Genomic DNA, 14,127 nt, shown 5'->3' with positions numbered 1-14,127 from the left:
CTTTTTTTTTTTTTTTTTTTTTTAATTTTTTAAATTTGAAACGGATGATGCTCGTTCCGGGATCGGGGAGCCTGAGCACGGCCGCGCCCGCCCCTCGGCATCACCGTACGGGGCGGGGGGCGGCGGTGGCGAGCAGGGGCGGCGATGGCGAGGGGGGGGCGGTGATGGCGAGGGGCGATGATGGCGAGAGGCGGGCGGTGATGGCGAGGGGCGGGCTGGGGGCGCGGCCGTGGGGAGGTTCTGAGCCCGCAGCCCCCGGGAGCTGCTCGGCCCGGCCCGGCCCGGCGGTGAGTACCGGCAGCCCCCGAGGATGCCCGGGGGATAACGGAGTGGGGCTGCTCGGCGGGATGGTCCGCCGTGCCTCGGGTGGGTGCTGAGATAGCGGAGAGTTCGCTGGGAGGGTGGCGCTGGTCGGGACAGGGTGACACCGGTGTCAGCCAGCGGATGGGGACCTGCAGGGTAGTGTCCCCCGCCGGCCCGTCCCGAGGTGTGTGGTGGCGCTTCTGCCCTCTGTCCATTTGGGCAGATTGTCCGTCCTCCGAGACAGACCCTCCATCCTCTGGGACAGACCTTTTGTCCTCTGGGACAGCCCCTCCATCCTCTGGGACAGACCTTTCGTTCCTTGACCATCCATCCTTCAGGACAGTCCCCCTGTCACTTTATGCTCCCCTTCCCCTGCCCGGGTCCCTTCATTCATGCACGGTGTGGAAGTCGTTCTGTTCCCACTCTCTGTGTGTCTGTATCCACTTCTAAAGATGTGAACTGGGCATGCCACCCCCAAGCAAATGCCAGGGTCTGGCTTCGCTCCCCAAGCCTGGGGTTTTTGTAGGGTTTTTCCTGGGCAGCTACTGCAAGTCCCTCTCCTTTTATCCTCTGGCATTGAGTCACTGGAGGGGGATCTGGCGAGTTGGAGGCTGAGGAATCGCAGAGTCGCTTCTCCAGGAGCTGTTTGCAGCCTGATGCTGCTCCAGCTGCTGATGAGATCCTTCATGCCAGGCATTTTGGGGGGACTGGGAGGGTTTATGCTCACGGAGGTGCTGCCTCTCTCTCCTCTGTGCCCAGCAAGACGCTTTGTTCTCTGGGGAAGAGGCGAGTGGAGCGTTTTGCTCAGCAGTGTGAGGGTGCTTGGAGGATGGCAGGCAGGGAGGTGTTTTCCTGTCAGCTCTGCCAGCCTGAAAACCTGATGCAATAAGTCTTTGTGTGAGTAACCCTATTTTAGGCAAGTGGCTGGACTAAAGCCAGCAGGGCTGGAGGACTTGGTGGGCAAACACACCCTTTGGAGCTGGTCACCACAAGGAGGGTGGAACAGGAAATAGAGGTGAGGCTGAGCTTCGGTGGCAGAAACATCTCCGAAGGGCTGGGTCCTTGCTGCTGACTCCCCAGAGTGTGAGCTGCGTTGTGGAAAGGAAATGGGAGGATCCTCATGAACCTCGAGGACCAGGTTTGAACGTCCTGGCCACGCACCTGAACCTCGCTGGAAAAGCTGGAGTTGTGAGCACAGCCCAGGTGTGCTCAGTTCTGATCCTGCTCCCCTGTCACCTGCATCAGAATCCTCGAGCCAGCCCAGGTACTGGGGCCTGTGATACCACTGTGCTTTTCTAGAGTCAGAAAATTATTTATTATCAGCCAGAAATAGCCTTCCACCAAAGCCCGTTGGGGGCAGGGAATGGAGAGATGGGAGGAGGAAGGCTGGGAACAAAAGCTCGGGGCATGTGGAAAGGAGTTATTTGAAGAACAGTCAGTGGAGGATGTTTTCCTGTAGCTGCCTTGGGGAAATGCTGCATTTGCTTTGTTTAGAGCTGTGTGATAGCCTGGGACATACATTTACTGGTGATGTGTGTTTTCCTTTCCCTGCTGGAGCATCCTGACTGGGATAAAGTGGAGGGAAGAAGTGAGGGCATCCAGTGAGGCTTCCAAATGTCCCCAGATTTAATGTTCCTGTGGTATGGGCAGCCCCAGCACCTGCCTTGGTGCACGCAGTCCTGGAGCTGCTCTCTGAGAGCCAACGCTGTCCCCAAGCCCCAGGGGATGGAGTTTGCCAGCAGCTTGCCTCTGCTGGCACTGATGGCACTGATGGCACATGCCCTGCTGCTCCCAGGACCTGCTTGTTCAGGAGCACAGTTGGGATCTCTAGAAGGGGCTGCAGACATTGCCCTGGTGCAGTGTGAGGGTGGGCAGGGTCGTCTGACCACTGTGACACTTCTCCCTCCCCGCTGCCCTTTGAGCTCTCAGGATCCTGAGGATCAACATGTGGTGTCCTGGGGACATCCTTGCTCCCGGGGGCTGTGCTGGGGGACAGCAAGGGGCTTCATGCTGGTTGCTGACACGCTGTTTGTCAGGGTTAGACAACTCCAGTGCATGTCCAGTCTGTGCTGTAGGAGGGGGCCTGGGCCCCAGGAACTGGGGATGCCAGTGTAGAAAAATCCTTTTCGGATTCAGCTGCTGGAGCTGAGCTGTGGATGAAGATGCTTTTTGCCCTAGGAGGATATATCAGCTGCACAGCCCTTGGCAGTTCTCAATTCTGCTCCTCTTCCAGCAATCCCCCTCCCTCAGCACCCCAAAACTTTGGAATTTTGTGGTGCTGGAGCAGCTCTAGCTACCCCACGATTTACCAGTCTGCCCAGTTGTGTTCTGGAATTGCATCAGCTTTGTTTGCCTTTCAGCAGTCTCAGAGTGGTGTGTGAAGAGTCTGGGAGGAATAACTTCTCCTGCTCCTGTTACACTTGGTGGAAAGAGTTTCCCACTGACTTCAGTGGAAACCTCTGCCCGGGGGAGCCGCCGTAAATCAGGGCTTGTTCTCCAGGAGCTGTCGGTGTGCTGGGAACATAATTCCAGGTTAATTGATGAAAAAGCAACACTTGCAAGCCTCCTGTCCGGGTTCAGGGCTGCCAGCTCTCATAAGGAACTCTTTATGTGAGAACCTTGGCTGGTGTTCAGAGGCAGGGTGGGGGGATAGAAGGAAAGGCAAATTTTTCTGGTGCAGTGGAGTCGCCTGGCATTTGAAATACTGCTCCTGGCAGGATTCAAAACCCAAAAAACAGTGAAAAAAAAAAAAAAAGAATTGAACGCTTCCCCACCCTTTCTGCCCCTGAAATCTTACAGTTTGTCTTTTAAACCTCTGTAAAATATTTGTTGAAGGACCTGAGTCATCACTTTTTGCTGCTTTGGCTCAGTTTCCTGGCTGCTGGCTTTGCAAGGTTACTTGTTTGGATCATGAGAGCAGGGGAAAACTAATTCCCAGGAACTCAGGTGAGTTTGGAGATCATAAAATTGTTGTTAAAATGCCAGAAAAACAAACGAGTGTAGAATTCAGCAAGAAGGGCTCCAATTTTATTTGTCTGCTGCTTTTGCTAAGGCCTTGTGTTTGGGAGCTGTCATATTTTCTGCCTGTAGCCAGAAGGAAAAATCTTGTGTCTAAAATAGTCGCCTTCCCCCCAGCCCTGGATTTTCCATCATCACGTGATTCCAGAAGCTGAGGATTTAGGAAGAAACATCAGCTGTCATGAGGCTGATTTTAAAAATGATACAAGCTGGGAATACAAGTTTTGCTATTAAACAAGTCCAGTGCTGTGCAGCCATTTAAACCCAGTCTGATATTCCCTTGAGCGGTGTCTAAAGCTGTTGAGAAGGGGTTGAGAATTAGACAGACGTCATTCTCACAAACCACAGCATTTTTGTGTCGCTGGCACACAATTCTGTCTCAGGGTGAAGCTTCACACATGAAGTGGCAGCATCTCTCTGCTGCAAAGCAGGCCAAAAAAATTAAAATTCTGTGGGAAAATGTTGGATCTTAGTGATGAAAATCCCGTCTGTGAAGGGGAAGGGATGGGGGGCTCTGGGTGGTGGGGTGGAAGGGAAGGGAAAAGGTGGCTCCAGCCATGGGGACTTCAGTGCTCTACATAACTTGTTGTTGATGTCCCAGTGCAAACGAGCATTGCACATAAATAACCATGAATTAATATTTATTTGTCTTATCAGCTCTGAAGCTCTGGTTGCTTTAGGCATGAACTGGTGCATGGGATGGAGGATGCACAGCTGCCTGTTTCTGGGGCTATTCTGGTTGACATGAGGTTAGACTGACACACAGTGAGGTCCAAAAGCAGTTAAAGATATTTCTGAGCACATAAATGATGATTTTTTTTCTTCCCCTCTCACATGTGATAGATAGTGTTGGCTAGGAATAGGAATCCAATTAAGATTCAGAAAGCCAGCATTTTTGCTTCCAATAGCATAGGAAAGTGGTTAATAAGTTAACCAGCCTGTTCTATACATGGTGTACGGTTAGGATGTGGGAGTCTCCCTCTGCACCTGCAGGGGAGCCCTGCTGGCTCTGTGTCCTTTGCAGCCTCCCCACAGATCCTTTACATTCCATAGGGCCTGGCTTTAATAAGTCCACTTTTCCCTCCAAATCCAGTTTTGAAACAGATCTGTCCCCGCTCCTTGTGACAGTGTGCCCAGCTTTCATATAGCTGCTGTAGGATGGGGCAGGGCATTTTTAATACTGGAAGTTAAAATATGCCCCAAATCCTGAGAGTGCCTCGTCCTTCCTACATCTCCTGGTTTGCTTGTTTGTCCCACCCAGAGCAGGTGTCTGACGAGAGCATCGCTGCCCTGGGGATGCAGGAGGTTTGTGTTTGGCGTTTCCCTCTTTCGGATGGAGTGCTGCCCGTGGCTGCTCCCGCAGGACCGAGCCTCGCACTCCCGTGGAGCGGCCAGCGTGGATTTCTGCCTGGGAATGCCGTGGGTGCAGAGCGGGCACACGAACCTCTCCCTTGGGTGCGCCGAGCAGGGCGGCTGTGAGCAGGGTTTGATGTGATCGCCACGATTCACAGCGACATCACGATGTTTTCTGCCCTGAATCACAGAATTTCCCTAAACTGAGCCCCAGAGGAAACTCGTAGTCAAGCGAAAATGTGCAGCCCTTCCCCGCCTATCTCAGCCAAATACGTGCGTGCCGGTGGGGACGGGAATGGGGTCTGGCTGTGCTGCTCCGTGTCCTGAGCAGGGGGAGCTGCCACCCTCTCACCTCGCCCTGCTCCTCACCTGCCCTTTCTCCTGCCCGAGCAGCAAGGCTGGAGGGCACCCACAGCACCTGGGGGTGTCTGTGAGCAGGGCACGGAGCAGCTCCGGGATGGGCACCAAGGTGCGCTCTGCCTCCTGCACAGGTACCCTGGGCTGGTAGCAGCCGTCAGAGCCCCTCTGTTTGCTCTCGGGTTTTGAGGAAGGATTTTTTTTCTTGTGTTTTCTTTTTCCTCTTTTTTTTTTTTTTTTTTTTTTGGGGGGGGGGGGGGGGGTAGGGGGGTTGTTTTCCACTTCGTGATTTTCTGAGTGCGCTCCCAGAACGCGCCCAGCCCCTGCAGCTCCTCCCGGCCACCAGTGTCACCAGTGGTGCTGCCTCTGTCCCCACGTCACCGCGGGGTGTGGAGGAGCGGGTTTTGCTTTCGTTTGCCAGCCGGGAGCCCTCGGCTCTGCGACGGCGGCTGAGGATTGCGGAAACACCTTGAGAGCCCAGGGCTCCCTCTCTCTTTGGAGCTCTCGGCTCTGCTGCTCTTGGGGCTCTTGATTTCTCACGGGTAAGTGGGTTTAGGTGCTTAGATACTTTGGGGGACATTTCCAGGCTTTATCTGTAAAGTGTTGGAGAACACATTTGCTCTTTGGTCCCCAGTGCCAAGGCAGGCTCTGCCCGGAGCCGCCGGAAGCACATAAAGGTGTTTGGCTTTTCTCTGACATCCCCGGCTTGCTGAGAGTTCCAGTTTTGGTGCCTCTGGTCCTGGAGCAGTGGCCAGGCAGCAGCTGTGCCCCTGCTGTTGCAAGGGACCGGCTTTGACCCCGCAGGGATGCTGGCACAGGGGCTCTTGCCTTGCCCGGTGCCCTGTGGCAGCTCACCTCAGCTGCAGGATGGCTGCTGGGGACAGAGCAGCCCCAGGTCCTTCCAGGTCCTGCTCAGATGGAGGAAGCAGCCAGGGTGGCAAGTTTGGTGGTCACAGGGGGACCCTTGTGATGATGGTCAGGGCTGTGAGGTGGTACAGGGAGCAGGGATACAGGGCAGGAGGAGCCTGTGTGGAGGAGCTGCTCCCACCCTGTGATCCTTCAGTGTGAGCCAGGCTCTTCACTAATGCCACTGCTCCACAGTCCAGCAGCTGCTGTGCCACGTGTGGGGATGGCAGAGAGGCTGCTGGAGGTGCTGGATCCGTGCTTGATATCAGCAGTGGCTGTCTCAGCTCTGGGCATGGGAAAGTGCTTTGGAGTTGCTTTTCAGGTGATGATATTTTCAAAATGAGATGAGCCCCTTTGGAGGTGTCCAGCTCTGGTGCTACAGGGTTTGCCTCAGAGTGTTCTTGCTTTTTGTGACTCCTCAAGTTACAGGTTACCTCAAGTGACTTCTCAGGGCTGTGCTGATCGTCACCCCCTGGAGAAGCTTTGCTGGGTGCTGCCCATGTCCTGCTTGGTGCAGCCTCTTGGGACTTCAGCAAGGTGGGCACTGCCCTCGCTGGCACCAAACCTGCAAAGACCTGGTGGGTGAGAGCTTTTCTGGGGGCAGCAGCAGTCTGAGAGGAGCTGGCACTGTGTGTGGGGATGGCCCAAGTGTGAAATGGAGAAGGAGCCACTGTCACACCAGTGGCCACCAGCTCTTGAGAGGGAATTTCACAGTGCTGCTGTGAGAAGCCCAGCTATCAGCATTGTCTATTGGAGCCCATCAGGGACAGTTTCCATCAAGAAGGGTTCATTGCAGATAGAGATTAGGTTGTCCTGGAACACTTTATCCTTCTGTATCAGGCCTCAAAGCATCTCAGTACAGTCCCCTTGGCTTCCAGCAGGCAGGACTCTGGGACTTGTGTGTCAGGCTGGGAACAAGAGCCCTGCTGAGGCATCTCTCTGCTCGGTCTACCCCAAATCTTTGGGAATTTGGAAGAATTTGAGCTCAGTCCCAGCCATGCTGCCTGTGCTGGGATGCTCAGAGACAGTTTTCAGCCTTTCCCTGCCCAGTGGGAGAGATGAAGGTCCTCTGATGGTAGCAGGTACACAGGGGATGTGTACAGGGATGTACCAAGCATCCCCTTTATGCCTCCCAGCCTGCTCACCTGAGGCAGAGCCATTTGCTGGGGACTGGCAGCAAGGTGCTGTGTACCTGACTAATTGCCCCTGTGTGCAGAAGGTCACCAGGCTGCTAAAAGGACCAGGTGCAAGCTGTGAATCCACTGAACTGCCTGGGTGGGACTGAGAGGCAAACGCTTTTGCTTTGTGAAAATGTTCTGGAGATGACTCTGTTTGTCAGCAGGAGAGAGGAGAGTGACCACTGTGAGTTGTGGTGGTGTGGGGAGCTGCCTCAGGTGTCTAAAGCAGTGCATCCTGGCTTTTCCTGGTGTCTCCAGCTCCATGCATCCTGTGTTTCAGCTTTTCTGCTGCTCTGGGCAACCAGTTTCTGTATTCTCACACTCCTCTCCTGCTTCAATCTTCTGACAGCCTGTTTTCACCTGCCCTTAATCCTCCCTCGGGTACTGCTGCTCTCCCTCTGTGTCTCCACGGCCTGTGAGCTCAGATATGTGATTTATAACAACTCCAATTTACCTGCTTGATACTCTTTTCTCATTTTCACGTTCCCAAAAGGAATTTTGCTTCCACAATTCCACAATTCCCCACATCCTTAGTGGGGAAACAGTCACAGGTGAATTTTGTGGGCTATTAAAGAAATCATGGATCATCCCAAAGAAGGATCTCCTGTTCCCTGGGATGGACACAGCAGGGTTTTGCATGGTGTCAGTATTGGGTGTGAGCACTTCTTTGTCTGTTTCAAATATGCCTGGTATTGCCTATGAAAAGAAGTTATTTCTTTAATGAGAGGAGGTCACTGAATTTAGGGCACTATTAAGATTGAAAAGCCCTCCTCAAATGTTTCACCTAAAGCACAGCTTTATTTTTTCCCCTCTTTTTTCTTGTTAATGCTTAAAACAGAGCTTTAGCATGGCCTGAGGAATTGCTGCTCATGGGGCTGCTCTTCTGCAGAGGGAAGGGGGATCTTCAGTCACAAGTTAGTTTGCAAAACAGATATCTCCTTCCCTTCTTTCCCTTTCAGATAAGAGGAAGTAAAACTCTCAGTTTTTTCTGCTGACTCTTTTACACTTTGTAAAAGTGATTTGGCAGTCTGCTATAGAGATTGAGGTGAGACTCTGCCCTGGGACTGCTAGATATTCTTAGATATTCAGGGCAGCCCCAGGGTTTGTGTGTGCTCCCAGCCAACAAAACCCTTTTCTGTGGGATGTTGTCGACATGGAGCAGCTTAGAAGTGACCAAGCCATGGAGGAAAAAGTACTTGAAAGTTGTAAGCACAAAGATGCTCAGTTCAGAAGGCCCTGGAAGCCTGAGTCCAAAAAGGATTTGGTGACCGTGTCCCTGCATTCTGGTCCTGCTCTTTGACATCCCTTGATAGCAGATGGGACCGTGGGGCAGTCAAACCTTCTGGCTTGTCCCTGAGAGCCCTCATTGTTAACCTGGCTGTGTTTTGTTGGGAGACCACGTGTCTGCGTGCTCGGCACGGGGCCGGCAGCTGGGATTGTACACCAGGACAATATCTGGCTGCAGATGCTCAGCGAGTCACAGGACTTTGTTCAGGGCAGCAAATGTGGGGAGAGGAGAACAAAAATGGGAGGAGAGACTGGAATACAGATGATGGCACGCTGACTCTTTCAGTGCCAGCTCAAATACCCCCTGAATTGAAAGATTTTGTGGGGTGTTAGAATGGTGCTGGCTCACTGATGGTGATGCCTCTGAGCTGGGGGGACCTGTGGCTGGTGCTGGGGCAGCAGGGGCTGAACCCACACCTGGCCCTGTGGAAGGTGCTGGATCTGTGCCAGTGCAGTGGCAGGAGAGGTGGCTTTCCAGTGTTGGCTCTGGCTGGTGCTGGCCGTGGCTTTCCAGTGTTGGCTCTGGCTGGTGCTGGCCATCACCTCATCCCAGTGCCCGTCCTGACCCCGGGGAGCTGGGCAGGCTGTGCTCAAGGCCTGGAGCACAGCTGATGTGCTGCACACCAAGAGGATGTTTTGGCGTCTGCCAGCCCTGGGAAAAAAAAGGTTTTTCCACTGAGTCACTTGCTGCCTCTGCTTTTTATGAGACAGCACTGAGATCTGGGGGAAGGGGAGATGGAAAAACCCAGCCCAGATCTCACTACTCTGGCAGGACCAGGTTCATGCCAGCACAGCTGCCCCATGTTTGCTTTTCAGAGGGAGTAGCAGACAGACAGCAGCATAAATAGAACAGGCTTGGCTATTTTAAGACATTGATTGCATGATCTGTACGTTAAAGAAAAATAATTAAGTAAAATCTTCACTTTAGCTGCAGCTGGCAACATGGGCTTAGGTGCAGCAGAGGCAGGGATGGGCACCTTGGAGCTGCTCCCCCAGCCATGGTGGATGAACCACGAGGACTTTTACTTCTCCATGTGTTCCTCCCTGAAGCTGCAGTAGGTGGAAGGTTACCCACAAGTGCCACAGTTTTGGTGTGACACTGGCACCGTTCTGTGCTGCTGTGCACAGGGAGGGATGGCATGAGACAGGCTTGGCCTAGGCAAAGGGGAGCCACGCTTGGGAAAGGGACGTGAGTGCTGTTTTGGTGATGTACACCAGTGTCTGCAGGCCAGGGATGGGGTTTTCCATCTTCTGGAGAAGTTTTTTTATGGAGCTGGGATGGTTGTACCACCCTTTCCCTGAGCAGCAGCCTGGGGTGAAGAGCTTGTGTTTACTGGTGGGGGTTAAAACCAGGCTTGTTTCTGGTGAATTAGTGCCAAGCAGAGATCTTGGCAGCAGGAGAGGAGGGCTCCAAGCCTTGGGAGCTGGAGCTGTTTCCTGCTCAGAATTCATTGCAGCAGGGCTGAGCACTCAGGACAGCCCAGAGCTCCTTCTGCCACAGCCCTGCTGGGATCACCCTGTCCCTGCCCTCCGTCCCCATTCCAGCTTGGAAGCTGAGCTGCAAGGGAAAAGGGCAGCAGCCCAGCTCCTGGCAGCACAAGGGCTTGTAAATACTCATACCCAGGCAAAACAAATAGATAATATTAATTGGGGTTTCAGTGCCAAACAGAAGCAGATGGTTTATCAAGGTGGAGAAAGGCAATGTTTGGGGGTTTCAGATAAAGTGAATGAGCCAGGAGCCACTCTTGAAAAAGAAGATAAAAGATATTGAAGCAGCTGCTGAGAAGAGCTCTCTCTCCACTAGCAACCATAGCCACAAAGGTTTGTTAGTATAAATTACTCTGAAAATGCTTTTTTAAAAATCTTTTTTCTCTCCTTTCTTCTCCATTGAAGACCACTGGTGGTTTGTGACAAGTAAAATGTATATCAGAAGTCAAGACTGTCCTGCGGGATGAGGTTTTGCACTAATAATGGTATAAAATGCATTAATCTCTTCAAAATTACTCTGGTAGCAGACTTTTGATAAGATTTCAAATGGATTTTTAGTCAGAGCCCTGTAAATCGTGCTCCAGGTCATGCAGTGCTTGTCACATTTGCCTTCACTGCTCTGAAACAACTACTGCCACTTTTTAAGTGCTGCCAGAGCCACTGTTCTCTGCTGGCCTCAGGAGCTGAGTGGAGATGGGGCAGGAGCTGTCCTGCATCACACTCATCCTCACAGCCTCACCCCTTTCCCTATGAAGATTTGCAGGGCAGGGCTCAAGTTTGCCCCTCGTAGCTGTGGTCCATGGTCTGTTGCTGGGGACAGCCAGGCACAGTCAGGTTTGTGCTGAAAGGTGCTGTGGAAATGTGGCTTCTCAGAACAAACTAAAGCCCAGCATGCTGGAAGAAGAGGTTGGGGAGTAAGGTTTTGAGAGAGGTGGAGGGGGGTCAGATTTTCCTTGAAAATCTGTTATTTATGGAGCAAACTCACAGCAGGTCATGGGTGCTGTCCTGGGCTCCCACTCAGGACATCTGTGAGATGGAGGCAGGATGGAGGATGAAGCCTCATGGCTTAGATCCCGTGTGTGACTTAGAGCAAGAGGCTCTGCCTGGGGCCAGGCTGTGTGTGCCCAGCTCAGCAGTGCCGACAGGATGTTTGGTGCCTGCCAGCACTGAGGTTTGTCCCTGTGCTGTCCCACAGAGTGCCCGGAGCTGCTGCCCTGGGCTCCATGGCGTACACCATGAGTCCCTCGCCGGCGGCGCCCGTCGGCTCCCAGTACTGTGTCTGCAAAGTGGAGCTCTCCATCTGCGGCCAGAACCTCCTGGACAGGGATGTCACCTCCAAATCCGACCCTTTCTGCGTCCTCTTCATGGAAGTCAACGGGAAGTGGGTGGAGGTAAGTGCTGCTGGTGTGTGGATTTACTCCTGCTGTGGTTTGCTCGTGCTGGTGTCCCTCTCTCGGTGCTCGTTCCTCCCTGAGCAGAAGTGGGAGCTTTTCTGTTGCTGCTGAGGCTCTGTGTGAATTCTTCTGTGTCACGACTGGTCCTTCTCCCATCAGTGCTTTCTGCTTTGTGCTGGGCATTGGCTTTAACTGTGAATTCCATTTTATACCTGCAGTAGATGGTTGGTCTGGAAGGGAGCAGGGTAGGCAGAGTATGGATATGTGATGGATACAGAAACCTGCATTGGGTGCAGAAGAAAATGAGCATTAAGGGATTTAAATCACGTAAATCAAACAAAAATTTTCCCAGTTCCTGGGAAATTAGGTGGTCTCATTCAGGTCCTTGGCCAAGGAGCTGGGGAATCACCAGCACCCCCGCAGGTGTCCAGCAGCTGATCTCACCTTCAGCAGGGAGAGTGTAGGGGACAACCTCCCTTTCCCACAGTCTGCAATTAACTTTTTTCAACAGCCTGGATGAGACTAATGAGCTTTCCAGCCTTGACAGGTGTCATCTCTGACCTAATTGTGCTTTTCAGGAATTTCTCTTTCTGTCGGTAATGTCTCAGTCCAGCAGTTTTGATCCTGAAGCTTTCTTTGCAATACAAATGTGTGGTGCTTTTAGGTTGCTTCTTTCTTTCTTTCTTTCTTTCTTTCTTTCTTTCTTTCTTTCTTTCTTTCTTTCTTTCTTTCTTTCTTTCTTTCTTTCTTTCTTTCTTTCTTTCTTTCTTTCTTTCTTTCTTTCTTTCTTTCTTTCTTTCTTTCTTTCTTTCTTTCTTTCTTTCTTTCTTTCTTTCTTTCTTTCTTTCTTTCTTTCTTTCTTTCTTTCTTTCTTTCTTTCTTTCTTTCTTTCTTTCTTTCTTTCTTTCTTTCTTTCTTTCTTTTCTTTCTTTCTTCTTTTCTTCTGCTATTTTTAGTTTAATTGGCATGGTAGTTACTGGACATGAGCCTTGAGCAGCAGCTTGCTCAGTGCTCTGCTGGTGTCAGCAGAGGTGCAGTGGGCTGGCACAGGGCGTGCTGTGCTTGTGCCTCTGAGCTGGCTCTGGCTGGTGGCACCTTGGGGACACTGCTGGGATGGAGATGCCCCAGCTCTAACACCTCTCAGGGGTGCTGTGTGGGTTTGGCTTGTGGCTGGGTGCCAGGAGAGGTGGGATTGCCCATGAGAACCTCGCTGGATGGGATGTTTGGGACTCTTGGGAGCTGATGCCACATGGTTCAGGGCTACCCCGTTGTTCTGCATGGATTTTGGCCACACAGATGTGCCCTAAGTGGAACCTCTCCTGTCTGAAAGTGGTGACCTTAATAACACAGCTGAAGTGTAGGGCATGGATGGGGACAGAATAAGCTCATTGGTGTGAATCCCACCCCACTGCCCCTTTGTCCTCCACACTGGATTTAGGGACACGTCCCAAGCCTTGGACCTGCTGTGGTGGTGGATCTCCTCCTTTGGCACCAGCCCTGGTGCTGATTCTGAGCTGGGTGGTGGGGCTGTGGCACCAGCTGATGCCAGCAGGAAGATTTCTGCTCACTGTTCTTTCTAGCTGTAACATTTGTTCCCAAATACAATTATTTTGTCTCACTGAGCTTAATAGGAATTAAAAATCTTTGTGAATCAGCCTTGGAGAGGTGGGGGAGGGAGGGAGAGAGGGAGGGACAATAAACCAAAGGCTGGGAAGTGAAGATGGGTGATGTTTAAATGTTCTGCCCAGTGATGTTATCTCACTGAAGCCACGAAAGAGCTGACCTGTGGTGCCAGGAACAGGGACAAGGGACACATGACTCAGCCCTGCAGCTGCCTTTGTGTCACTGAGTCATGCAGGCAGTCCTGCACCTTCAGCATGAACTCCCCTTGACACTTCAGACAGCATCTCCCCGTGTTGGAGCATGAAGCACCTCCTCATGCTGGGGATGTCTCCAGCCAACCTCTCTTTGAGCACTGGAAATTCTCCAGCTGCATTCACGGGACACAAGGGCTGTTGCTGGAGATCTCCTGGTTTTGTGCTTGATTTGCAGCCTCGTAGAATCCTGGAATGGTTCCTGTTGGAAAGGACCTTAAACATCACCTCGTCCCTACCCCCCTGCCATGGCCCTTGCTTGAAGCCTCATCCAACCAGGCCTTGGACACTTCCAGGGATGGAGCAGCCACAGCTTCTCTGGGCAGTCTGTGCCTCATCACTCTCCCAGAGAACAATTTCTTCCAAATACCCAATCTCATCCTGCCCTCTGTCAGTGTGAAGCCATTCCCCCTTGCCCTGTCACTCCATGCCAATGTCTGAAGTCCCTCTCCAGCTCTCTTGTTGCCCTTTCAGGTATTCTCAGGTCTCCCCTGAGCCTTCTGTCTTCTGAACAATCCCAAGTCTCTCAGCCCTTTCTCACAGGAGAGGCACTCCATCCCTCTAATTGTCTTTGTGGCCCTTTGAGGCTCTTATACAAACAGATTTCTTTAATTAGCCCAGCTGCCTCTTCAAAACCCTGGTGTTTTTCTGGTTTTTGGTGGGAAAGTCACCTCTGTTCTTTGCAGGGACTGCAGATGTGAAGGGGATGGCAGGAGCTGATGGCAGGTGAGGGATGGTGTGTGAAGAGGTCTCATATGTGATGGTCACCACCAAGGTCATTTGTGCTCACCAAACCAGACATCAAACCTTGTGCAGCTGTCAGCTGGGGCTTGGGATATCGTCCTTCACACTGGCACTGGGCAGGGGGTTAAACTCTGGAACCTGGGTGTTGAAGGAAGCTCCATCACTCCCAAGGTTACCTCAAGCTGGCTGGGATTTTCCTACCCTTCCTTTGGCCCCCTCTTCCAG

General features: G+C 52.3%; 1 protein-coding gene across 3 annotated transcripts in view; it reads left to right on the top strand.

Annotated features, from left to right (window-relative positions):
- Positions 1-218: 218 nt before the first annotated feature.
- Positions 219-14,127, top strand: part of CPNE2 (copine 2) — a 44,142-nt gene continuing 30,233 nt past the window's right edge. Inside the window, exons 1-2 of one of the 3 annotated variants that reach the window (XM_088172035.1) lie at positions 219-287; positions 11,086-11,281. In XM_088172035.1, coding sequence (XP_088028161.1) covers positions 11,114-11,281 — 168 coding nt within the window. In that variant the 5' untranslated portion in view covers positions 219-287; positions 11,086-11,113. Of the gene's footprint in view, positions 288-1,383; positions 1,568-5,432; positions 5,574-11,085; positions 11,282-14,127 lie in introns of those variants that run through there. The other 2 variants (XM_088172036.1, XM_014889071.2) reach the window with 2 other exon arrangements.

This window comes from Sturnus vulgaris, chromosome 12 (assembly GCF_052056855.1).
Source record: "Sturnus vulgaris isolate bStuVul1 chromosome 12, bStuVul1.hap1, whole genome shotgun sequence".
NCBI classification, from domain to species: Eukaryota; Metazoa; Chordata; class Aves; order Passeriformes; family Sturnidae; genus Sturnus; species Sturnus vulgaris.
Note: the sequence above shows the minus strand (reverse complement) of the source record. Positions and strands in the feature narration are given on the sequence as shown.